This window comes from Chiloscyllium punctatum, chromosome 22, assembly GCF_047496795.1.
Source record: "Chiloscyllium punctatum isolate Juve2018m chromosome 22, sChiPun1.3, whole genome shotgun sequence".
Classification (NCBI taxonomy): Eukaryota; Metazoa; Chordata; class Chondrichthyes; order Orectolobiformes; family Hemiscylliidae; genus Chiloscyllium; species Chiloscyllium punctatum.
The window spans coordinates 40,095,206-40,122,690 of record NC_092760.1 but is presented as its reverse complement, the minus strand read 5'-3'; the positions used below and the strand labels follow the sequence as shown (position 1 = coordinate 40,122,690).

The following is a 27,485-nucleotide window of genomic DNA, read 5'->3' as shown; positions in this document are numbered from 1 at the left end:
CAGGAGAGCGGAATTATTTAGTGATTAAATCACACTGTTCAGCTTCATTCACAAGAATGAAGAGATAACGTCTTTTTTATATTCACTTATTTACAGGGTGTTCGTGACACTAACCGTCTCAGTGCGAAGGTAGAAATATTATGATGTTTACTAAAGTCGGTCAATGTTATTGACAATATTCACTTTATAATGTTCTCCCTGCTTTCTGTTACCAGACCCGTAACGGGGCAATGCTGCTGACTCATAAGCACAAGCTGAAGGAAACATTTCGTTTCACTCTGACACTGATAGAGCCGCCCATCTCCACCAGGCACGCCTTACGCAAGATTCCAGTCCCCGCTCACATTATTTGTTTGAGGAGTTGGAAGCGGAAGTGGGAACAGTGGAAGCGAAAGATTGAAATACTCTGTTAAGAAATGGAGTTTAATGAAAAAGCGCTGATAAAACAGCTAAGCAAGGTGAGATACGTGGGGGTGGGGGGGAGAGGTGATAACTATCGAGGGGCGAAGGAAAATAGGAGGTACCTATTAAAGAAATTGAAATACGATTGGGGGGGGGAAGAATATTGGGTAGATTAAATTTCATCTTTACTGGTTTCATCTTGTGTTTTCTTTTCAGTATAAATTTCGGGACCTAACCATAGAAGATCTGAAGAATGTGCATAAAATATTTCCTGAACTTAAATCGTCAATGGACACATATAGTAAGCTTTTCAAATCAAATTCTTCAAAAAAGGTGGATTGCAGAGCCATCTATAATTAAACATGACAGTATTGGGCCTGTGTGACGAATTTGAAGGATGTGATCAGTGTGATTGGGAGGTAATATTAGCAGGGCAGCCCAACAATAACTCCAAGCAGTAGGTCAGAGAGTAACAAACCAGTAGTGGTGTACATATCATTAGCCATATAATGGTTTTAACACCCAAAGCACTTCACAGGAGTGTGACACTGAAACGTGTGACACAAAATGACAGCCACAGATTAGATGTTAGATCAGATCATAAGCTTGATCAAAGTGTGGTACATGTATGGAATGAGCTGCCAGAGTACGTGGTGAAGGCTGGTACAATTGCAACATTTAAAAGGCATCTGGATCGGTATATGAATAGGAAGGGTTTGGAGGGATATGGACTGGGTGCTGGCAGGTGTGACTCGATTGGGTTGGGATATCTGGTCAGCATAGACAAGTTGGACTGAAGGGTCTGTTTCTGTGCTGTACATCTCTATGACTCTGTAAAGAGGTCAATTTTAAGTGGTCTAAAGAACAAATCCAACATGGGGTTGGGGTGAAGTGGGAGGATTTCTAGAGCTTTGGGCATAGATACCAGTTGTGCAGTATTTTAAATGAGGGATTCCAAATAGCTAGAATCTGAGAACAGATATTGTCATTTTTTAAAGAGTTGCTTTGTCCTGCTGGACGATAGGACTCTTCTTTCATTAGTGAGAGACAAAAGGTGTGATTTAATGTGAGGGTTACCACAACTCAAGAGGGGGGAGTTTGAGAAGGAGAGTCTTTCATGGCAACCCCAGCCAGTGTGCAAATTGAACATGTTGTTGATGTTACTCTGCACTGCAAACCAGCCGTCTAGCTAGCTGAGAGTTATAGAATCGTACAGCACTGAAGAGGTCAGAAACAAAATAGAATTTGCTGGGAAAGCTCAGCAGGTCCAGCAGCATCTGTAGAGACAAATCAAAGTTAATGTTTTGGGTCAGTTGTTCTGCAGAAGGATTACTGGGCCCGAAACATTAACTCTGATTTCTCTCCACAGATGCTGCCAGAACTGCTGAGCTTTTGCCAGAAATGTCTGTTTTATTTCTGATTTCCAGCATCCGCAGTTCTTTCAGTTTTTGTTGAACGTTGAAGAGGTCCTTCGGCTTATCGAGTCTGCAACAACTTACCTACACTGACCCTACTTTCCAGCACTTGACCCATAACTTTGAATGCTATGACATTTCAAATGCTCATCCACATACATTTTTAAAATTTTTAAAGAAGTTGCCTATTTCTGCTACCCTCCCAGGCTCTCTTTGAGGATTATGGTCTGGAGGAGGTTAGAGATCAGGAGGAGCAAAGTTATGAAGCAATTTGTCAGAAAAGACAAGAATTTTTAAAGTCAGTATGTTATTTGTTTGGGAACCATTGTGATTCAGCAATCACAGTTGTACAGAGGGAACAGGATATTTGAGCTAAAACTGCACCAGAGGTTTGAACAATGTAAAATTTACAGAAGATAGAAGACCAACCAGTAATGCATTGAAATAGTCAAGTTACCAAACTCATGAATGAGGATTTCAGCAGCAAGTGATTTCATGGATGGACAAAGTTGGGTGATGCTACGGAGGTGGAGATAAGCAGTCTTAATGATGGCCCAAATGATTTTGGAAGCTCCTCCTGAGATCAAATGTGACATCAAGTTTATGAACAAACCCAAGTTGCCTGGGAAGATAGATGGAATCAATATTTGGGGAATGGAGTTTTGAGAAGGGACCCAAAGCAATGTCTCCAGACTATGCAATATGTAATTGGAAGAAATTTCAGTAGCGCATGTTCGATAATTTGGCAACAATGAAGGTGAGGTGGAGATGTGTGTCAATAGTGTCCATGTGAAAATTAAATCTGTACTTTCAGGTAGTGTTGCTGAGGGACAATGTGGATGAGAATTAGGAGAATGAAATGGAAGCAAATTATATTTTATGCCTGTGGATCAGTTTATGGGGAGTTAGCTGGTAAGTGCTGAGGCCCATGCCACTAGTAAAGAAAAGAGAAAAAATTAGATTAGGTTCTTCTCTTCTGATCTCTGCTGGAAAAAATAACGTGTGTGTGGATGTCCAGTAAGAATAAGACTTGCATTTCACTTTGGTGTTTTCTCAACTGTGGGTGTGTGGGGGTTTTAACTAATTTGGCAGTGGAATCAGATATGAAGTGGAGGCACACAAACAATGAGGCACAAATGAATATAGAAGAAGAATTGAGTCAATCTGGAAGGCAGTGTGAATGTAATCAGTTAAGGTACAGGGGCATGGCAAGGTTGGATGGTATTTATTTTAATGTAAGAGGTTTTCTGAATAAGGCCTAAGAGTTGAGTCTGTTGATTTAAGTCAAAGGGTGTGACATCATTGCTGATATGGAGATGTGGTTGAAGCAGAGACAGGACTGGCAGCTCAAGTTATTCTGAGTTATAGAAACTAGGTGAGATGTGGGGAAGAAGATGCCACAGTAGGCGATGTGTTGTATTGTCATGATGTGGAAGCTGGTGAACCCCATTTTGATTTGTAGTGACCCCATCTGTGGTAAGTGTTGATTGCTTAAGGAACTCGTGCTCAGATGAGCGGGAGTCTAAGCTTTGAACACTGCAACACATCAGAAAGGGGAGAGTTACCTGGACCTGTGTTTCAGGAGGCAATCACACTCCTTAGCCTCAAATTCAGTCAGTGGTCAGGGATAGGAGGGTGTGACTACCAGCAGGGCAGGTAGAGAAATCCAGGAGGTAGTGCTGAAGGAGCCTCAGCCCTTGAGCTATCTGGCAGCTTTGAGATTTTGCTCCCTGTGTAGATGAGAGCAGGGTTGTAGGAAGGATGAGCAAACTGACCATAGCGTCATACTAGAGGGAGGCATTCAGGTTTGGGGTGAGGGATTCTGCTGAGAGAATATGAGCAGCTAGGGGCTCAATTAAAAGACAGATGTAATAAGTCATTAAAAAGTAATAATCTTTGGATTAGTACCTGAACCACAAGCTAATTGGCTCAGGGTTAACAAGATTTTAGAGGTAAATGTGTGGCTCAAAGATTGGTGTGGGAAAAACAGGTTCAAATTCATGGGACATTAGCATCAATTCTGAGGAAGGAGGGAACTGTTCTGATGGGATGGGATCTGCCTAAATCATGCTGAGACCAGAGCCTTGGCAAAAGGCTTAACTGTGGATAGGGCTTTAAACTAAATAGTAGGGGGTGAGTTCAATTACATGGAAAATTATGGAAAAAGTCAAAGGCTGCCGGGAGGCCTTAGCAGAGGTTATTAAAGTTTCCTGAACAGGTTATAGGACAGAGAGTGTGGAAAAGCTCAGGAGTTCAAACCTGGATCCTTGGGAATTATCCATGTCTCTGGATTATTAGTCTAACAATAATACTACTAGGCCATCATCTTCCCCATTGTATCAGACTTCACGGTAGAAGACACCAGTGGCACATCAGAAGAAAGTCAGGGGACAGAGATGAGTGTAGTGGCCATCACTAAGGAGAAGGTCCAGAGAATGGGAGACTAAAAAGTCTGAAGGTGGCTAAGTCACCCAGACCAGATGAATTAAATGCAACAGTTCTGAAGGAGATGTCTGAGGAGAGTTTGGAGGCATTGGTAGTGATCTTTCAGGAATCACGAGTCGGGGAGGGTCCATGGGAACTGAAAAATGCCTCCTGTAACACTCCTTTATAAGAAGGAAGGGAGACAAAAGACAGGAAATTATAGGTTGGTTAGCCTGACACCGGTCTTTCGTTAGATTCTAGAGTCCGTTATTAAGGGTGAGATTGAGAAACACTTGGAATTGCATGGTAAAATAGGGTTGAGCAGTACACCTTCATCAAGGGGCAGTTATGTCTGACAAATCTATTAGACGTTTTTGAGGTGGAAATGAGCAAATTAGACAAACGAGAGCCAATGGACGTGATCTATTTAGATTTCTGGAAGGCATTTGAAAAGGAAACTGCAAAGTAAGATAAGAGCTCATAGCATTAGGAGAAGAAACTGGCATGGATAGAGAATTGGCTGACTGGCAGAGAATAAGGATAAAGGTGTCTTTTCAGGTTGGCACTGATGATTGGTGGAATTCTGCAGGGCTCAGTGTTGGGACCACAGTTATTCACGTTATACATTACCCATCTGAATGAAGAAACTGAGGACATGGTCTGATCTGCAAACTTAGCAACAAAGATAAGTGGAGGGACAGGTAGAATTGAGCAAATGGTAAGGCTGCAAAAGGACCTGGACAGACTAAGAGAGTGAGCAAAGAAGTAGCAGATGGGTTACAATGTGTGAAAGTACAGGAACAGTAGGTCGAAAGAATAGAGGCGGAGACTATTTTATAAATGGGGAAAGGCTTTGGAAATCTGAAGCAGAAGGGACTTGAGAGTCTTAGTTCAGGATTCTCTTAAGGTTAACATGCAGGTTCATTGGCAGTTAGAAAAGCATATGCAATGTTGGCATTCATTTCAAGAGGGGTAGAATACAAGAGCAGAGGTGTATTTCTGAGGCTGTATAATGATGTGGTCAGACTACGTTTGGAATATTGTGAACAATTTTAAGCCCTATATTTAAGGAAAGATGTCCTGGTGTTGGAGAGGGTGCAGACAAGGTTTACAAGAATTATCCCAGGGATGAGAGCTTGTCATACCAGGAGTGGTTGAGAACTCTGGGTTTGTATTCAATGGAGTTTAGAAGGATAGGGAGTACCTCACTAAAATTTATAGAATGCTGAGAGATCTGGATAGAGTGGATGTAGAGAAGGTGTTTCCACTAGTATTACAGACTCTGACCTGGGGGCATGAGTGAAGGAGTGACCCTTTAGAACTGAGATGAGGATTTTCTTCAGGCAGAAGGTGGTAAATCTGTGGAACTCATTTCCACAGAAGGCTGTGGTCAAGTCATTGAGTCTCTTTAATATAGTTTGTGAACAAGTAGCCATAGAAGTGCAAACAACTCTTCACTCAATACACCAATCCCATTAGATTCCATCAGCTGAATAGACTAAAAATGTTTTCTATTTAATTACAGCTTTCAGCGATGGCTCCCAGAAAGATCTGCTGAACTTAATTGGTACCATTCCTGTTAGATATCAAGGTAAACTCTTCTCCTCCTGTTAGAGGTGAAAACAATTCCTATTAGATATCAAAGTAAGTCTCAGCCTGTCAGTGCAGGATAATTCTTTTTGCTATGAAGGTAAGCCTTATCCTATCAGTTGAAGAATCCAGTATTGTTCCTAGATTTATAGTGCTATGTGCTGAAAAATAAGAATGTACTTCAAACAGATATACTTTAAGCGGTTCATTAGCAATGATTTTTAACATTCTAATTCCATTCATTATATTTCTCCGATCTTTGGTGACAAACTTGGATTGATCCAGTATTCTACTGCTTAAAATGTTCTCTTCAAAGCCCAAATTTGGATTAAGGTAATATTTACAACGAGCTGATCTTCCATATATAGATTCAGAATGAACATTTCACATTGCTGTCATAGTATTATTGAAGTCCTAACACAGTAACCACATGGGCAAGGTGCTGTGAGAGTGAGTTGATGGTAGCAGTGTTAGACTTCTGATCCCATGAACCAAACCTCGCAAAAATTACATTCAGAAGAAATTTCAAAAGGTAGAGGTACATCACATGTTCGTGAAGAACAAATATTTAATGATAATATTTTGAATTGAGATTGTAACCATTTTATCACAAAGCCAAAGCATTGTTGTGTGATTTGGGTTTACCCTGCAGCCTAAAGTGGGTCTGTGTCCTTTTTGTTTGTGTAATATTGATATAAAAGCCCATTTGGTTTACCAATGACTTTTAAGGGAGAAAATCTGCCATCCTTACTGGATCTGGTGAATGACTTATTTCAGACCCACAGTCACTTTTCAAGTTTTTTTTGTGTGTTAGGAAGTGCTGTTATACACAACTGGGCATTTTGTTTCCATCACCAAATCACCTGTGGTATTTTCTCTATTTATTAACCAGCACCAGTAAGTCACCCACCACAGTCACTCTTAATTGCAGTCTGAAGCAACTTAGCAAGCCACTCGGTGTAGTTAGGAATGGATGATAAATGCCAACCTTGCCAGTACATCCACCTACCATAAAATGTTTCACTATTACAATGTGAGAGATGATTATGTGATGTATCACATCTTTTTTTCAGAATTTTATTTAAGGGTTCACTTCCTTAGCTAAGTTCACTGTGAGAAGTCTTTTTCCAGTCAGTGAGAATTTGGATTATGCCACATTTTGTGCAGAAATGCTGATTGCTTGTGATGCCATGTCTACATTATATAGACACAAAATCATCTGAAATTTACTTGGCTGGAGTTCACAGAATGGTTACAGCAGAAAAGGAGGCCACTTTACCAATTGTGCCAGGGCTGTGTCTTTGAATGAGCAATTTACCTGGTGATTTTTAACTTTGTACACCCCAGTCCAACACCGGCATCTCCAAATCATGCCCTCTGTTGTAGGCATTTAGGTACAATATAATTTCACATGATGACAATTATCGTCTTATGTGGAACTGATTATGTAGATGATCTTCTCAAGTAAGTTAAAGGAGGCCACCTGTTTGATTGCAGGACTTTGTTAACAAAAGATATGCTATTAGTCTTGTAGACATGAATCTGACTGGTTTAGTTCAGTTACTAGGGGTTCGTGAGTAACAACATCAGCATTCCAGCCTATACTCTGGATTGTACAGGATCTACAAACAATTTGACATTTATAAGGCATAGAAACAGACCCTTTGATCCAACTAGTCCATGCCAACCATATTCCCAAACTAAACTAGTCCCAACTGCCTGCTTTTAGTCCATATCCCTCCAAACCTTTCCTATTCATGTACTTTTCCAAATGTCTTTTTTAAATATTGTAATTGTACCTGCATCTACCACTTCTTCTGGCAGATCATTCCACACATGAATCACACTCTGTTACCAAAAAAAAATGTTGCCCTTCATGTTCTTTTTAAAACTTTCTCCTCTCCCTTAAAAATTGTAGAGAAGGGAATTAGGCCAGGAGGATTTCCAGATGGAAAACTTCCATTCCCCATCTTCAGACCCACAAAAGTGGCCAAATGTTTATCTCTGGAAGTTGAATAAAATCTGACTCCTCACTTTTTTTTTAAAAAGTAGTTATTAGATTCTGACCTGAATTGGTAGATCTTTCTGTTAAACTGCGTGTTTCAGCTGCAACCTTTCTTCATGTGCTTTTGAAGTAGAATGATCTATAAATGTTATTTATCTTAAATTGACTTTGGATTACTGACAGATTCTGTGTCTCAACTTGTTACAGCTTCCTGTAATTGTGATGTTTGCCTGTATTAGAAATGGCAGAATCTAGCTTTATTGATTTCTAGTTTGGTTTCCATTCCTCAGCATTGTTTTGACTGTTAAGAAAATCCTTTGAACAAATACAAACAAACTTTTTAAATCTATGGACACTTTATGTACTGAAGTAACTTAAAATGTGTTTTTCTTTGCTATATTATCCAGGATCATCCTATAATATTCCTATTCGAATATGGATTCTTGACTCTCATCCTTTTGGTCCACCTTTGTGCTTCCTGCGACCAACCTCAAACATGATTATTCGTGAGGGCAAACATGTAGATTTGCAAGGACGCATTTATTTACCATACCTACAACACTGGAGTCATGTAAGAAATCTGAGACAGTGGCAACATTATAATGAAATAAAACTGGGAAACTTTGGCACATGAACAGTGTCAGTCAAAGGGCTGTATTGGCAAGGATATATAGCACTAGTCTTCAGTCTGGCAATATAGTATTCCATGTGGCTTAGTGTGGGGAACAGTTGAGCATACAGAGACCCATGATGCAGGAGTACATTTGGTTTGTGAGACATTTGGTTTGAGAGACAGGTGCAGGACTGTACTCATGGCATTTAGTGTTGATTGTAGGCTCTGGGAAATTTGTACAAGCTAATCATCAGCAGTTGTACTTATGCGCACATTCTGAAGGCTTGCCCTCCGAGGAGAACCTAAGCAGTGCCTTGGATTAGGCAAGGTCCTGTTTGATACTGTAGCTTCACAGTGAGAAGAACCTGAACCTAACTGTCCTGTTCAAGATTTTACCCATTAAGGTAGAACATGAGATTGTAAATCATGCAACCCTATCATAGCTCCCACCTACCAACGTCAGACTGAAAATTAGTTGGTAGCAAACAGATTGGTCCTGTTTTCTCAGTGACCAGGATGTTTCAGTTGCTTCCACTGTATTAAATACATGATATAATGTGAAGAAGAGACATAAGTTAGGCAACTTTTCTCTAAAAATATGTTTTTATTGATTTTTTTAAAAACTCTATAGCCAAAAACAAATGTAGTTGGTTTGTTACATGAAATGATCACAAAATTCGAGGAAGTGCCACCTTTATATGCAAAGCCTTCTACTGACGGAATGTCCCTGACAGAGCTCAATAGCTACTTGGCTGATATTTCTTCAGGTTTGTGAATTTTATTTTACTCTGGCATTAAAGTATTTAGAACCAAATGATATAACCATGTATATTATTGGCCCAGTCACAACACTTACAATGTTCAGTCATTTCTTTCAAAAATAAATTTATGCAGTCTCCTTTCAAATTTGTGGATATTTTCATTCTGTTGTCTTCCAGGCATCTTTTTAAATGTTCAGAGTGACAAAGAGATTTGGAAAAGAACAGAGCTAACAGTGGTGTTATCTATTAATTGATGTTGCATTTTTATAGAAGGACATTGGTTACCTGAGCAAACATAAAGAGACATTTAACGACCTAGGATGTGAGCCGAGTTAGGAGGTATCTTTCACTCCAAGTAAAGACTGGATCTAGTTCCTACTTTCACCTACACGCACCAGAGTTATAACCAGTAGAATTTCTTTCATTATTCTAACAGTAAGAAGACAGCCAGAGAGGAGTGGCAAAGTCTAAAAGGTGTGAACTCAGTTGAAAATGAAGATCAATGTAAGATAGCTAATTTGCTTCCTGACAATTGTTCACTAGGAAGGATATGAGCCAGATGCCTTCCCTAAACTGTATGGGTCCAAACACAGAGCTAATCATGGGGTATTACTTGTCACTTCATTAATCCTTCCACTTAATATTCTTGAGTCAATTTTTTATCTATTCCTGTTATTTAACCTGAGTTCTCACAGCTTTAACCTTAATTTTACATAGTAGAGGATGAAAGAGTGTTAGTTTTCTACACATCAAGATACACCGCATAAGGTTTACCTGTGTCCTTATCAGGATTACCTGAATGATAACCCAATAAGCAATAGTCAATGTGAACCCCAGTATCCAACATCCTTGATTTATTTTTTGAGGAAATGCCTTGTAAGTGGACTATGAACAAAAAATGATGTGTTGCATCCTGATGTATAGGAAACATTGATAAAATAAAGGATGAAAAACAATTAAAACTTAAAGCTGAGGCCATTCAGTGAAAAACTGAGAATAGACATAGAATAGTACAGCACAGTACAGACCTTTTGGCCCTCAGCGTTGGTTAAGAAAAGTAGGAGGTGGCACATGCTTCTTAGCAGAACTATGTGGAATTGCCCCAGGGATTAGTTTTTGGACCTTTACTGTTTCTAATTTGTATTAATAGCTTTGGATTTAGAAACAAAATGGAGATGCTGTCAGACAATGCAGGCTTCAAGATATGAAATTATGCGAGCAGATGACATTTAACTTGGACAAGTGTGAATTACTGAACAAAGGGAAAACAAGTTGCTGATATGAATGTTCCCTGAACTACTGAGGTTTAACTGAATGCAATTTATGGAATTATAATGCCCATTTGCTGTAAAACTGCAGTTTATAAAGCTAATAGAATGCTGAGTTAGTGACTACAAATTGGGACAGTCCCAAGCATACAAAGTTTAGTTTGGACCACATGCCTTTGTGTTCATTTCTGATTAACAAGACATGCAAGTCATGGATGTGGCTCAATAGAAGAACTGAGGCTTTCCCCAAAGACAGACAACTGGCCAGTCAGAAATATCTGGAGAAACTTTCATGGCTTGAAAGTCTCTATAATGGACCAAAGGCAAGGATTTTGAGATTTACAAACATTTTTATTGAGGGGCTGGATGGTACTTTATTTTAGGAATAAATGTGTAGAACTTCATAAGGAGCTATGAATGGTAAAGATGATCTAGTCAAAAAGTACCCTATAAGAAATCCTGGCTTTAAAAGTGGGATAATGAAATAAAGATGCATGGTGTGTTTAAGAAAGTTTATATTTGTTAAGAGGTTGTGTAAGGATATGGTTTGGAAAAGTTAATGGCATAGGGAAATGGTTCAATGTTGTTGAAGTCACTAAAGATAAAGAATCACTGAATAAAGAGACTGCGTAAGGACTGCAAGAAGACAACCAGAGAGCTGAGGCCAAAGGTGATAAGGACCTTGCAAGTGAAAATTTTGCAGTGTGAATGATTGATTAAAGGGAATGTATGGGATCGATAAGCAGACTGGCTGGATAGTATGAAGATGTTACCAGCTCTACCACAATTGGTCTATAGTTCCCTGAACTTGTTCCATCCTCCTTTTTTAAATTCAGGAATGAATATAACAATCCATGATATGAGCATAGAATATAATGCTATGAAGGACCAGACCATCTTTAATAGCTCCCAGTATTAAATAAAACACAGGTGGTGATTTTGTATGACAAAGGTCCAGGTCACAAGTATGGAAATAGGACTTCTGAATCGTAGTTTTGATTTACCGATACAGGTGTAATCCCTAACCAACAGCGAAGCTCCAGGCTGGCCAACATGGCTCATCAGATCTACTTCAGTATCATCTGCTTTGACATGAGAAATGGTTACTTGGTTAAGTTTTCAAAAAGTTACTAGTAGTTGCAAAACTTTTATCTCAGTGGAATTCAGTATTTTCAACAAAGAAGGAACTAAATAGAGAAAATGAGCAAATGTTTAAAATTGCTGTTTTTAAGAAACCATAATGTGAGAATGAGACTGTGATGTGGTTTTAATCTTCATGTACAGGTCTGTCTGACATCAGTCTTCAGTCAAAGCTGGAGGCTGGAGACCAACATTTCAGCAAAGTTACTGTGCTTGGTGATGGTGATTTGGGAATGGCATGTGCTATGAGCATCTTAGCAAAGGTAAAGCAGTTAACGTAATATATCCATGTCTCGACATTGTTTGCCCAAGATTGAATTTAAGCTGTCTTTCTTACTGTATAATACTAACAGCATTGAAACATTTATGGTCTGAATATAAAATGTTGTAGGAATGAATTTTGATAAAGTGAAAAGGAAGGCAAAGAGAAACAATAAAGGGCAGATAAAAATAAACAGTGAAATATTATTTTTAAAAAAAGAGAGTAGAGATAGGGCCACTGAAGGCTAAATTGGAGGCACTAATGAAGAAAGTTTGAAAAAATATTATAACTACTTTGTAACCCTCCAGGTTCATGTCAAAACAATGTGAAAATGGGACGAGAGAAGAAATCGAATGTTAGAAAGGTACTAATGGTAGAAAGATAGCAGGGGAGCAGAGAATTGATGAACTAACCAACTTAGAGAAGATCCAGAAGAATTACAGCTATTCCTAATAAAGTAAGGTTAGAAAATAAATTGAAACAATATCTTATAACTCTACTTTTCATATGAATTTGTTTAATACTGCCAGAGGACTGATAGCTTGTGAGTTTATTCCTTATGTTTAAAAAGGAGGATAGAACAAGTCTAATTACCTTGAATTTAGTCCTGGGAAAGATAATAGAAACTTCACTTAAAGATATAATCTTAGAAATCTAGAACTTAACATATAATGGAATGGTCAGCATCAATTTAAGAAGAAAGATCAATTTTATTGAATTCTCTGAAGAAATGGAAAATAAATAGTGAAAAATGAAAATTTCCAAAAGGCCTTTGATCAGGAACTGCATAGTAAACTCATAACTGCACTTGTAGTATCAGACAATTAGTATCAGATGGATAGCAAGCTGACCATAAAGCAGAAAACAGGGGGTTAGAAATTTAAAGGTGTTTACTCAGTCTGTCAAAAATTGGAAAATGGCTTTCCATTAGGGTTCGTTCTAATCAGCATTTACGTAAACAGTTTGGACTTGGGAACTGGAAGTACAATTTAAAACTATGCACACAACAACAAATGGAGTGCAGTGTACTTCGTAGTTAATACAGAAGGAGAGTGCAACAAAATACAGGGACATGTTAATAGACTTGCATTGTGGCAATGTGATTTGCAAATTTCTGATCTCAATCTGGATAAATGTGAAGCGATTACGTTTTTTTGTTTTAAGAACAAGGGTGCCATGTACTTCTCAGAAATTAGTGTCCAAGTGCAATAGAGAAGCAGAGGAATTTGGAAGTACAATTATGCAAATCAGTTAGTAGTTGCTTCATGGGTATTAACAGTGCAAATTTGATGCCAAGCCACTGAAAGAGACATTCGGACAGATGAGTAAATGTATTAACATGGATAGAGGATTGGTTAACAAATAGGAAGCAAAGAGTGGGAAAAAAATCAGCTCTTTTCTGGTTGGCAATCAGTAGCTAGTACTGGATTAGTGGTGCTGGAAGAGCACAGCAGTTCAGGCAGCATCCAACGAGCAGCGAAATCAACGTTTCGGGCAAAAGCCATTCATCAGGATGAAGGGCTTTTGCCCGAAACGTTGATTTCGCTGCTCATTGGATGCTGCCTGAACTGCTGTGCTCTTCCAGCACCACTAATCCAGTAATTGATTTTCAGCATCTGCAGTCATTGTTTTTACCTTGTTTTTACCTAATCAGTAGCTAGTGCTGTGCCTCAGGGATCAGTGTTGGGACCGCAATTATTCACAATTTCCATAGATGAGTTGGAGTTGAGGACCAAGTTTGTGAATGATACTAAGATGTCTGGTACAGCAAAGTGTGCAGAGGACTGTGAAACTTTGCAAAGGGACATAGCTTGCTTAAGTGAGTGGGCAAAGGTCTGGCAGATGGAGCACAATGTTAATAAATGTGGAGTCATCCATTTTGTTGGAATAACAGTAAAAAGGACGATTATTTGAATGGTAAAAACTTGCAGAATGCTGCTGTGCAGCGAGATCTCTGTGTCCTAGTGCATGAATCAAGATGGTTGGTCTGCAGGTGCAACAGGTAATTAAGAAGGCAAATGGAATTTTGTCCTGCATTGCTAAAGGGATTGAGTTTAAAAGCAAGGAGGTTATGTTTGAGCTGTACAGGGTGCTGGTGAGGCCACACCTGGAGGATTGAGTGCAATGTAGGTCTCCTTACTGGAGAAAGGATGTACTGACACTGGAAGGGGTGCAGAGAAGATTCACTAGGTTGATGCCAGAGTTGAGGGTTTTGGCGTATGAGGAGAGACTGAGTAGACTGGGATTGTATTCATTGGAATTTAGAAGAATGAGGGGGGATCTTATAGCAGTATATAAAATTATGAAGGGAATAGATCAGATAGAAGTAGAGAGGATGTTTCCACTGGCAGATGAAGCTAGGACAAGAAGGCATAGCCTCAAAATTACGGGGAGCAGATTTCGATCTGAATTGAGGAGGAACTTCTTCACATAGAGGGTTGTGAATCTGTGGAATTCCCTGCCCAGTATAGGGGTTGAGGTTTCCTCAGTAAATGCTTTCAAAGCTAAAATAGATGATTTTTTGAACAGTAAAGGAGATAAGGGTTATAGTGAGAAGTTGGCTAAGTGGAGCTGAGGCCATGAAAAGATCAGCCATGATCTTATTGAATGGCAGAGATGGTTTGAAGGGCCAGATGGCCTACTCCTGCTCCTAGTTCTTAAGTTCTTATAAAAATTTGGTAGAGAAGTAGGTTTTTAGGAAAATTTTAAAGTATGATAGAAAAACATAGGGGTTTAAGGGGGCATTCCAGTGCATGGGACCAACAGCTGGAATTACTGCTACCAGTGGTGGAGTGATTAAAGTCAGATATGTGCAATGTGCCAGAACTAAAGCACAACAGACATTGAAAGTTTGCAGGGATTTCAGAGATGGGAAATGCCAAGATAACTTGCCTTTAAGTCACCAAATAACTAAATTAGTTAGACTAACTGAGCTGTGTTGTTTCTATTTGATGCATCCACCTTCCTCTTCAGTTTATTAAAATCATGATTAACTCTTGTATCAACTCAAAACACAAAAACAAACAAAATGTGATTTTGTCCATCATTTTTGAAAATCAGCCTTAAAGTTCTGAAATTAATAAGATCATGGCTGAAATCAATGTGTGATAAGAGTGAGTGAGACTAGGGGAAGCCTGCAGACAGCAGGAGGAATGAGACCAAGCCCTACCTCAACAAGCATAACCAAGACCAAGTCTGAAACATCCGTTGAGAAGGTAACCTGTTAAAATGCTGGTGGCAATACCATGAAGTACCTGATTATGTTAAGAAATGGTTAGCAAATACCTTATTGGCTGATTTTAGTACTGTCCAAATTGGCATTAATTTCAAAAATCTCTCTGGTGAAAAATTGGTAAATGCCATTCTTTGAATATTTTTGTCACAAATGTCTTGAGGCAGTTATAAAGTCGTGAAATAAAGTTACATACAAGTGTAGAGTCATCTAGGATTTATGTTCCCCATGAACATCCCTACATTACTTATGTGAGCATACAAATTAGAATCAGTGCAGACTATTCAGCTCCTTAAGCCTGCTCTACTTTTCAGTAATTTCATGGCTTATCTGATTATTGTCTGAACTCCACCTTCTTCATAAATCCCTAGTACCCTTAATAGTGAAGAATCTATCTTTTTTTTTGTCATTTAGCTTCATCAGATACTTCGTGTTGTCTTTTGTTCCTTTCTTCCTCAGTTTCCTATTAACTGTGTTTTATGCTATTTTCCTCAATTACACCATATGTTTGCAAATGACACATTTTAACCCACTCTTTGGGTAAACAAATTCCTCCTGAATTAAATTTTTCATTTATTGGTGACTATTTTATTCTTATGGGCTTTAGTTTTGGATTTGAGACCAAAAAAACTACAGATGCTGGAATCGAGAATAGACAGGCAGGAGGCTACAAGAACACAGCAAGCCAGGCAACGTCAGGAGGTGGAGAAGTCAACATTTCAAGTGTAACCAATCTTCAGGACTGTGTTTTGGATTCCCCAGAATTGGGAGCTTTTATATCTATCAAAACCCTTCATGATTTTAAGTCTCATTCAGTTGTTACAATTGTATTGTAACTTTGATTTTGAAGTGGATTAAATAAACTCAGTTTCACCTTAACTGGCTACTGGGTTAAGGCTGTAAAATGTCAGTCTCCGCCAACATGGAAGCCAAATGGTTAGCTTAAACTCAGTATCTAAACTTAACCATCAACTCGAACAATTCTCTAGGGTTATCAGACTCAATAGTTGTATTTAGAAGAGGCAAGAATTTGGAGGGAAAAAGAATATTAGATAAAATAATGTGTATTTTTATTTATCTCTAGGGAGCTGCAGAAAAATTGGCACTCATTTCAACCACAGAAAATGCTATGAAAGGTGGATCACTGGACATGGAGATTTTCAGTCTGCCTACAGTCGAAATCAGCAGTGGTTTGTGTCATCTGACTGAACAAATACAGCACATAAACTTCAACTCTTTTTAAAAAATCAAATATAAACAATGCATTTGTCTAAACGTGACTGACAACCAGAGGTTTATCTCTACTTCAAAGAAGAAGTTGAAACAAAATCTCATGTATCTAAACTCAACCTTCTGTGAATAAACAGGTTGCCAATGGCAATAGGAGAGGCTCGAGCTTCATGGCAATGCCATTGAACTAATAAACCAGAGCCCAAGGCCTGGCTCACGATGCCAACATACCATGAAAGATGAAAAGCACAGCAATGAGCTTTATGAACATTCATTATTTTTGAGGGTTCATTTGCGTTATGTAATATTCTAAAGGCAGCATAGGTGGAGTCTGGCTGGACATAACTGGCAGCATTAATCGATGATCTTTGATTCTTATTTTTAGGGTCTCAATAACAAAAGCAATAGTATCAGAGTCTTCACACCAGCCCAACAGCATGATTTAGATCAAAAATATGCTTGGGTTGTAGATTAGAAAGTCATTGTTTGTTATTTTTGGCTTTTGCCCTTTTGCAAACCTTTGAATAAATAACTGTTCTCTGACCTGTCTGCATTTTATCTTCTCTTTTATTCTAGATTTTTCAAATTCAGCAGGTTCAAATGTGGTAATTGTTACGGCGAATACCTGGGGTGGTGAGGAGTCCTATTTGAAAGCATTACAAAGCAACGTGGATCTGTTCAGGAAGATCATTCCCAATACAGTGCGATACAGTCCCAACTGTGTACTCATCATTGCTTCCCAGCCAGGTACGCAGCCCATCAATGTAATAGATTATTCACTGGGAAATACAACATGGGTTTATTAGCAGTAGGAATGTTTTTCAGTGTAGGATATACTTCAGGAGTGCTAGTTAGAGCTTTCATATAGAGGTATAGATTTAAGGAGATTGTTAGAGAAAGGATGCTGGTCACAAAGATTTAAAAGCCTCTAGTATTTTCCTGGGTCTTGAAGAAGGTCTCTGATAGAGAATGAGATATAAGCTGTTTATTAGTTCCAAAGAGTGGTCGTTGCTTGGAAAATTTAACAGCATTGGGAGTACAAATCCAAAGTGCCCAACAGAAGGCAAAATATTTCAAATTACCTGCTGCTTGCTGGTTACGAACACTCCAAGTGACTATAGGTCATTTTGTTACAGTATGTTAGTATGCGTCAGTGTATAATGTTTGCTCTCTGATCTGGTAGTTGATGTGATGACGTACATAGGCTGGAAGCTCAGCGGGTTTCCTTCACACCGCGTGATTGGGACTGGCTGTAACTTGAATACTCAACGTTTCCAGTCCATCCTGGGAAAATACTTGAAATCATCCGTTGAGAAGGAGGCCTGGATCATTGGTGAACATGGAGACAATGAAGGTATTATGTTGCAAATCAATTTAATTCTCTCTGTACACCTTGATCTGATGTAGCAAGATGAACTAAAATGCTACTTTGATCACTGCGTCCAATCCTTCTGCTGTTGCTTTGCATTCTCTGCATTGCAATGAATTGCTGTCAATGACGTGGAATGAAAGAACAAGTAAGTTCTGATCAGAATCTGATAAAAATAGCAGACTGGTTCCTCCAAATGTACAATCCAAAAAATTGTATGGTTGATGCTTTAAGTAATGTGGGTGAACTTATTGCTTGATAGTGTGTTATTAATAGAGAAGAGGTGCTCGAGCTGCTAATTATTTGTTCAGAATATCTAAGAAAGACTGTGCCTAGTAGTACTTCATGACCAGACAAAATAAGTATTGCTACAAACCATGTAGTTTTATAATTGAAGTAGAATAAAATGTTACTGTTCATAAGTAAGCCAAACTATGACTGCACCTGTTGGGGCAGCTGTAGAAATATGAAAGTTGGACTTTTACCTTGGTTTTGGCACTGTCCAGTCTCCTTTTGAAATCTGGATTAGAATTGACCCAGATTGATATTGTATACCCAGATGAATTTATATGTCTTAAACAGAATGGCAGGTGATCTTGTCACAATTGTTGATACTAATAATGCAAAGTATCACTCGTTGTGCTTCCAGTGAATTTTTTGCTCTGATGTTCCTTGAGAATTCAGTTCCAGATGCTGCCTTTCTCTCCCTCTGTCAAAAGTGTTGAACCATCTGTGTGAAAATTAAAGGGGCAGCAATTACTTTGATTTTTAGGCCCACTTGAGCATGTGTCCCATATTTCAACTGAGAATGCTGGAGAAACTCATCCGATCTTGTAGCATCTGTGAAATGCTGCCAGACCTGCTGGGCTTTTATTATACATTGAAATGTTTGATTTGATAAGATGCAAAATACTTGAATATTCAATAACAGATCCAGAAGTGACCTAATCTTATAGCTAATTGGAGAAGAGCAATTAAGATGGATAATAGTTGCTAATCTACTCAGTGAGTCCCACATCCTGTTAGTGAATTTTTAAAAATCCTTAACACTGTGCTAACGCTTTGGATTTTTAAATTTGTTTTTCAGTGGCCGTGTGGCAGGGCCCTGAGGTGGGTGGTGGGCGAATTAGGAGCCCCGACATAATCACAGACCATGACAGCCATAAGCAGTTGGCATACAGGTAGGAAGACTAAGTAATTCAGAAGCTTTGTAGAAATTCAGACTATTTCAGGGAAATATTTGTCTCCTTTAACTCCTCCTTTCAATTTCATTCCCTCCTCTCACTCCTCCCTCCTGCTGATGAATCAGTACGCCTCCATGTTATACACTTAGTGATAAGGTCCTCTGGAGTATTGCTGAACTAAGAGACCTTGGAGTGCAGGTTCAAAGCTCCTTGAAAGTGGAGTCGCAGGTAGATGGGACAGTGAAGAAGGCATTTCGTATGCTTTCCTTTATTGGTTGGAGTATTGAGTATAGGAATTGGGTGGTCACGTTGCGGCTATACAGGACTTTGGTTAGGCCACTTTTGGAATATTGTGTGCAGTTCTGGAGTCCTTCCTATCGGAAGGATGTTGTGAATCTTGAAAGGGTTCAGAAAAGATTTACAAGGATGTTGCCAGGGTTGGTGGATTTGAGCTATAGGAAGAGGTTGAATAGGCTAGGGCTGTTTTCCCTGGAGTGTCAGAGGCTGAGGGGTGACTTTATAGAGATTTAAAAAATCTTGAGGGGGATGGATAGGATAAATAGAAAGTCTTTTCCCTGGGGTGGGGGAGTCCAGAACTCTAGAGAGGGCATTGGTTTATAAGGGATGGAGGCGAAAATTGCACGCAATATTCTAAAAGTGGCCAAACCAATGTCCTGTACAACTGCAACATGACCGATGAAGAAAGGTTGAAAAGACTGAAACCAAAAGAGAAAATGCTGGAAACTCTCAGCAGGTCTGGCAGCATCTGTAAGAAGAGAAAAGAGCTGACGTTCCGAGTCTAACTGACCCTTTGTCAAAGCTGCGATGAGTTGAAGGAGAAGTTGTTGAGAGAGAGAACAAGTTCAGCCAGGCGGAGGAGAGTGGTGTTGGATGGAAATTGTTCGGGCCTCTTTTCAAGAAAGAAGCGAAGAGCTTTCAAGCTGTCTTGGTGTAAAGAGGAGGTGTAAAGAGATTGCACATCCATGGTGAATAGAAGGTGGTTAGGGCCTGCGAATTGAAAGCTGTCAATGTGTCGCAGGGCATCAGAGGGATCCCGGATGTAGGTGGGGAGGGAGTGAACCAGAGGAGTAAGGATGGAGTCAAGGTAGGAGGAAATAAGTTCAGTGGGGCAGGAGGATGCTGACACAATGGGCCTGTCGGGACAGTCCTCCTTGTGGATTTTGGGGAGTAGGTAGAAACGGGCTGCCCGGGGTTGGGAGACTGAGGTTGGAAGCTGTGGGGGGAGGCATCCAGAGGAAATGAGGTCAGTCACGGTGTTGGAGACAATGGCTTGATGCCCAGTGGTGTGGTCATGCTCCAGGGGGAGATAGGAGGAGGAATCTGAGATTTGGCGCTCAGCCTCTGCGAGGTAGAGATCAGTACGCCAGACGACAACAGCACCCCCTTTGTCAGCAGTTTTGATGACAAGGTTGGAGTTGGACCTAAGGGAGCGAAGGGCAGAAAGTTAGGATGGAGAGAGGTTGGAATGGATAAGAGAGGCAGAGAAATTAAGGTGGCCAATGTCCCGTCGACAATTGTGAATGAAAAGATCAAGGGCAGGAAATTGTCCTGGCGGGGTGTCCAATTAGAGGTGGAATGTTGGAGGGATGTGAAAGGATCTGTGGAGCAGGAGGAGGACTCTTGCGTAAAGAAGTGAGCACGAAGGCGAAGGCAATGGAAGAAGAGCTCAGCATCATGTTGGGCCCGGAATTCATTGAGGTGGGGACGTAAGGATACAAGGCTGAGTCCTTTGCTGAGAACAGCACGCTCAGCCTCCGAGAGGGGAAGGTCAGAGGGTATGGTGAACACATGGCAAGGGCTGGGGTTGGAAGAGATGGAGTTTGAGGGATTGGGACTGTTGGAAGGTGGAGGGTGGGCAGGGGTGTGGATGAGAAGTTGAAGCTTGCATTCCTTAACATCTGAAAGAAACGGGAAAAGTTTGGAGTTAAGGCGTCGAATAATATGAAGGATGAAATGAAACTCTGGACCAGGACAGCTTTGAGAGAGAGTAAGTCGGTGACGCTGGAGAGAGGTGTCGAGTGCTTTCGTGTGGCGGCGTATGACCCTGAGTGCGGCTTTTAGAATGCGGCGAGAACAGCAGTTGGAAAAGTATTGTATATCATGCAAGTACCTGCAATCCTGGAGGCTTCATACAGGGTGGAATTTGAGTTGAAATCCACGTGGAGTAAGTCGGAGGCGAAGACAGTCACTGAGGAAGGAAATATGGCTGTGGAAGCGAGTCTTAGTAAATACCTTGTCTAACACTGTGAGAGAAAAGGAAAGCAGTGAAGGTGGACAGGGGGAGAGAGACAAACAAAATTCCTGTCGGAGAGAAGAGCAGTACTTCTTCAGGGTAGGTACTCCTGGAAGATAGGTGGCAGTGGGTTAAACACTGGATAAAAGCAAATTACTGCGGATGCTGGAATCTGAAACCAAAAGAGAAAATGCTGGAAAGTCTCAGCAGGTCTGGCAGCATCTGTAAGGAGAGAAGAGAGCTGACGTTTCAAAGCTGAATAGACTGGGTTTGTTTTCACTGGAACGCAGGAGGTTGAGGGGTGACCTGATAGAAGTTTGTGAATGGTATGGATAGAGTGGAAATTGAGACTTTTTCCCAGGGTGGAGGGGTCAATTACTAGGGAACACAGGTTCAAGGTGCAATGGGGGAGGTTTAAGAGATGTGCGAGGCAAATCTTTCATGCCAAGGGTGCTGAGTAACTGGAAACACTGCCAGAGGAGATTGTGAAAGCAAACGCAATAGTAGCATTCATGGAAACACTTGGACAAATACCTGAATAAGAAGGGAATAGGGGAATACAGATCCTTTAAGTGAAGACAGTTTTGGTATGGAAGGGCAAAATGTGTCCGTGCATTCTTGGAGGCCAAAGGGCCTGATCCTGTGCTGTATTGTTCCATAAGGTTAGAAGTGGAGATATTCACCAATGATTGCACCATGTTCAGCACCTTTTGCAATTACTCAGATACTGAGGCAGTCCATGTTCAAACGCAGCAATATCCAGGCTTGGGTGGACATGTGGAAAATAACATTTGTGCCACACAAATGCCTGGCTATGACTATCACCACAGTTAATCTAACCACTGCCCCATGACATTCAATGATATTACTATCATGGAAAGCCCCCCCCCCCCCCCCCCATGAACATACTGGGGTTACCATTGACCAGACATTCAATGGCACTTGCCATTTAAATATGGTAGCTACAAGAGCAAGTCACAGGCTAGGAATACTGTATTGAGTAACTCGCTTCCTGACTCTGTAAAGCCTGTCCACCAACTACAAGGTACAAGAAACACTCCCTTGCTTAGATGAATGCAGCTCCAACAACACTCTAGATGCTTTGACACCATACAGGACAAAGCAGGCCACTTGATTGGCACCACTCTGCCGAGGACATGGAGGTCCTGGGCCTCCTTCACCGCCGCTCCCTCACCACCAGACGCCTGGAGGAAGAACGCCTCATCTTCCGCCTCGGAACACTTCAACCCCAGGGCATCAATGTGGACTTCAACAGCTTCCTCATTTCCCCTTCCCCCACCTCATCCTAGTTTCTGCCTCCTTGACTTGTCCGACCTGCCTATCTTCTTTTCCACCTATCCACTCCACCCTCTCCTCCTTGACCTATCACCTTCATCTCCTCCCCCACTCACCCATTGTACTCTATGCTACTCTCTCCCCACCCCCACCCTCCTCTAGCTTATCTCTCCATGCTTCAGGCTCACTGCCTTTATTCCTGATGAAGGGCTTTTGCCCGAAACGTTGATTTCGCTGCTCGTTGGATGCTGCCTGAACTGCTGTGCTCTTCCAGCACCACTAATCCAGTATTTGATTTTCAGCATCTGCAGTCATTGTTTTTACCATAACCACTCCCTCCACCACTGATGTTCAGTAGCACCAGTTTGTACAATCTACAAAATGCACTGGATTATTCACCAAAGGCAGCACCTTTAAAACCCAGGACCTCTTATTGTATCAGAGTGAAAGAGAATTTGTGGATGTGAAGCTCCAGTCAGCTTGCACCCCAACACACCCCATCCTGCCCTTCTGTCAGAGGACCTGAGCACTCTGAGGAACACTGAGGAATGGCAGCAACTTCCCGACAATCCAGAGAGATTTGATCGCTGTCCCTGTATCCTGGGCTCAGTGGGATTCACATCTAGGAAACATTCCTAGGAGGTGTGTGTGGCTGAGGAGTCCATTGACAGGCAGGGGAAAATCTCTGCAAATCTGAGAAAGGGGAATACATACTGGGCTCCTGAGAAATCATCAAAACACTTAGAGCTGAGGGTGAATCCGAGGAAAGGTCGAATCTGTCTGGACTATGAGGGTTGGAGGTGTCCCTTTATAAGTCAGAGAACAAGACACAAATCTACACTTTCAGTGGGACATTCACTGAGCAGCACTATCCCTCCTTCAGTCCACATCTCACTGATGGAGATAAAAACAGAGTCTCTGAAAATCTGTCCAAAGAGAGTTACAATCCAGGAGGATGAGGATTATAGATAAGGTGAATGGTAGCTGTCCTTTCCCTAGGGTGGGGGAGTTCAAGACAGGCGTTCACATTTTTAAGGTGAGAGGAGAAAGATGCAAAAATGACATGAAGACAATTTTCTTTTTCACAGAGTGGTTTGTATGTGGAACGAACTTCCAGAGGAATTGATGGATGTGGGTACAGTTACAATTTGTAAAAGATATTTACATAAATCCATGAATAAGAAATGTTTGGAGGGATATGGGCTAAGATGGGACGAATTTATTTTGGGATTATTGTCAGCTTGGACTGGTTGGACTGAAAGATCGGTTTCTGAGCTATATGACTCCATGGCCACTTCAATTTAGAAGGACATGGGCAACAGATCCATAGGACAACCACTACATGCATGTTTCCATCCAAAAGGGTTTTCTCTGGGTGCTCCGGTTTCCTCCCACAGTCCAAAGATGTGCAGGTCAGGTGAATTGGCCATGCTAAATTGCCTGTAGTGTTAGGTAAAGGGGTAAATGTAGGGGAATTGGTGGGTTGCGCTTCGGCGGGTCGGTGTGGACTTGTTGGGCCGAAGGGCCTGTTTCCACACTGTAAGTAATCTAATCTAATCTAAAACATTCAGCATCCTGACTTGGAAATAAATCGCCGTTCCTTCAGTACCACCAGGTCAAAATTCTGGAATTTCCTCCCTAAGGGCACTGTGGTTCAACCTACAGCACATGGACTGTAGTGGTTGGAGGAAGCAATTCACTACCATTTTCTCAAGGGCAATTTGGGATGAGTAATAAATGCTGGCTAGTCAGTGATACCCACATCTCACAAAAGAATAAAAAGTTTCCATGGGATATTAATTGAATACGTAATGTTTTTATTCTCCATTTATCAGTCTAGCCATTGGGAATTGCAATGGAAACAAAATGCAGCTGAGTCTGATCTAGACCTCGTGATAATTTCACTGATAATCATGATAACTACTGGAAGATCATGAGTGGGAATTCAAGGAACCTTTCCCTCCATAAACTGAGAAATGAAAATGGTCTTCCCTTTATATGGTGTCTTTTATGCCTTTAAGATGTCTCATCACTTCACAGTCATACTGTGGCTTTAAAGTGTAGTCATTGTTGTAATTGAGAAAACTGAAGCAGACTTGTGCTTGGACTGCAGCATTGGCTGAATCAGATAGCTCAGCAAAAACTAACTATCTAAGACTTGAACTTTCTAGTTTGCATAGTTCAGTTTCACCAGCATAAATGTCCTGTGAGGTTTCGTGGTATTCAGACTAGTCTGGAAATTATCCTTTTGAACAGTTTGGAAGAAGACTGTCAAAAGCAATTCACCTGTGTTTGTAGATTCAGATTCATTTTTGTTTATTATTTCAGGGTTTTTAAAGGGTTAAAGGAGAGAGGTCAGAGGTCATGGTCAGTTGGTCTATCTGTGGCTGATATAACTGAGACGATCCTGAGAAATCTGGGACGTTCACATTCCGTCTCCACCCTAATGAAGGTGAGTTTCCATTAATTTCCAGGCCCACAGTGAAATGACAATGTATCTGGATGACTGCAGCATTTCTTCAGTCAAGATGGCTCTGACTTCCTGCTGTGGTCTATGTGCACATCCAGGAGGCTAGGAGAGCAACCAAGCAATGTGCAAAAGTAATGCTTGAGCTGGCTGATGGACTTTGCATTTATTATGAAAAGAAAATAATGTTTGAATTTAATTTTATCTTCTTAATAGATTGATTGATTGATTATGTGTGGGTGTTTTGTTATAGTTTAGGTGCCCTCGGGTGTCTTTTTCATCAATGAACCTATGAGTGTTGACGATGTGCACTATCACTGAAGTTAAATCCTTTCCTCTGACTCGATCTGCAAAAATTCTGCTTGATCATAATGTTTAGAAATGTAAAGTGCAACATGCCAGTTGAAAAATACTCAGAACAGATAAAAAGAACTTGAATTAATGATTGTCTACTCATTGAAAATAGTGAACCATGTTGAGAAATAATTAAAACTATTGAATGTTGGCAAATAAAACAAGGAGAATGGAGTGGTAACAATACGAAGGCATGTTGCTCATCAAGTCACATGAAATATACATGCCCCAAATTTGTTGGAAGGGGTTCGGAGAACCAGTGACAGTGTGAAAGGAATGAGGTATAAGGAATAATTATAACATGTCTAGCTATATAATCTAGAAATTTGTTTAGCAACAGACTTGAGATGGAGGTAATCCAAAATTAGGGTTGAAGCCAATTCTTGTTCGTTAGAAGACATAAACAGGAAGCTCATTGCCCTCACTCTCTCCTAACAAGGGTATGTTGTCCTTGCCAGGGGCTACAATACAGATTCATCTGAATAGTTTCAAGGCTATGTAAGTTGAATGATGTGGATGGTTTGCCTAGGCTTGTTGAGTATGGAAGATAATGGTGTGATTCTAGATAAATAGAATTGTACAGTTTCCTGTAGAATGGATAAATCCAAAACAAGGGGCTGCAACTTAAAATTAACGTTAGGTTGCTGAATGTTGATAACGGGAAAAACTTTGTCATTGGTATGTAAATTTGGAGCTCTTCCCTTAATTCAGCCAAATTTAAAAATTAAATTCATTTGGGATTGATAGATCTTTTGTTACCCAAGGGTAATAAATGTTATGGAATAGAGATAGATAAATATATCTCTCCTGACTTAATCTAAATGTTCAATGGTGGAATAGTCTGGAGGGGTTAAATGGCTGTTCCCATGTTTCATTATTAGAAAGTATGTTTTCATTTGATGTTTGGAACATTGCAGCAAATAATATGGTAAAGTCAAAGATATTTAAGAAGCAGTCAAATCCTGGACTAGGTGAGCTAATGTATGAGAACATCTGTCGGGTGAATCTCATTCCAGGTTTCAATGTAAGCAAATTTATCCTGCAGAACAAACAAGTCAATGGTGCAACAGCTAACTTAAATGTATTCTGGTTCTATAGTTGAAGTTGTTTGAAACCAATATCTCCTCGAGACTGGTGAATTGTTTCAGGCTGACCTAGTTTTAAAATGTGGGAGTTATGAGTAAGAATATGTGAATCCAAGAGAAAAAGATAGTTTCCTTTCTATCATCGTTTAGCCTAGCCGTGCTCCTATTCTGTGAGGACTAACCCAATTTATGTTTTCCCTACAGGACAGTTATGAAATCAGTGCTGACGTATTCCTCAGCCTACCATGCATATTGACCATGGCTGGAGTGGTGAATGTAACTACACCAATGCTATCTGAGGATGAGAAAGCAAAGCTGCGGAGCAGTGCAGCAACCCTTCAAAGCTTACTTCAGCAGCTAAAAATTTAAGCTGCTGATTGGAACAATTGTAAGTGACAGCTGGCAAAGCTGAGGAACCTGCAATCAACTTCCAGCATTTAACATTACCCTGTTTCTATCCAGAACGCCCACGTCCTGTGACTGGCAGCTGCACACCTTGATTTATATGTAGTCATGTTCTGTATATAAACCAACTAGCTCAACATAAATGTATGAGCTTGGCTTTGTAGTAGCACTGCCTGTTCAGGTGTATGTTAAATTTTAAAAAAAGGAAGTTCTATAGAAAGAAGTTCTCAGAGCATTCTGCATTACTAACAGTGCTATCACACTACACAGAATAACTGGTATGTGCAAACCATGGCTCTTTGTGGTATCTTAATGAATCAAAAATGTCCAGACCAATGCAATTACCAATTAACACAGTCATTCACTACTTTTATAATGAAGTGTAAATGCATGAAAATTTCCATCCCAAAGTTGTACGTCATGTATATTGCTGGCTCAAAGTGTAGCGGAGTGATCCAGATAGATCTCTGCAGTTTCAAGTTACAAGTCACTGATATGTAATGCCACAGCTGAAGCTATAGAAGAGAACAGAGTAGAACCACCCACCTCTCGCAGCCACAGTGACTTCCAAGAACCGTAATAAGTGAAAACAACAGTATAATTTTATAACCAAGATTTATAATACTTTATAATGCATTTTGTTTCAATAATATAGTTGTAGGAAATATTAATTTCTCAGACTGTGATGATATTCAAACAATGTTTGAAATTAATGTATTAGCTTGCAAT

General features: G+C 40.3%; 1 protein-coding gene and 1 long non-coding RNA gene across 3 annotated transcripts in view; one reads left to right on the top strand and one right to left on the bottom strand.

The window, feature by feature from the left end:
* Window positions 1-21,946, bottom strand: part of LOC140493545 (uncharacterized) — a 54,876-nt gene extending 32,930 nt beyond the window's left edge. Inside the window, exons 1-2 of one of the 2 annotated variants that reach the window (XR_011963706.1) lie at window positions 21,027-21,946; window positions 18,197-18,441 (exon numbers count right to left, since the gene is read on the bottom strand). This is a non-coding gene — a long non-coding RNA (uncharacterized lncRNA). Of the gene's footprint in view, window positions 1-114; window positions 319-18,196; window positions 18,442-21,026 lie in introns of those variants that run through there. The other variant, XR_011963705.1, reaches the window with a different exon arrangement.
* Window positions 20-27,453, top strand: uevld (UEV and lactate/malate dehyrogenase domains). The gene is made up of 13 exons (XM_072592089.1): window positions 20-129; window positions 216-458; window positions 619-703; window positions 5,767-5,832; window positions 8,244-8,407; window positions 9,081-9,216; window positions 11,763-11,881; window positions 16,197-16,302; window positions 16,919-17,089; window positions 17,526-17,696; window positions 18,799-18,892; window positions 24,774-24,897; window positions 26,556-27,453. The coding sequence occupies exons 2-13, from the start codon at window positions 417-419 to the stop codon at window positions 26,718-26,720; spliced, it is 1,443 nt and encodes a 480-aa protein (XP_072448190.1). The 5' UTR covers window positions 20-129; window positions 216-416; the 3' UTR covers window positions 26,721-27,453.
* Window positions 27,454-27,485: the final 32 nt, after the last annotated feature.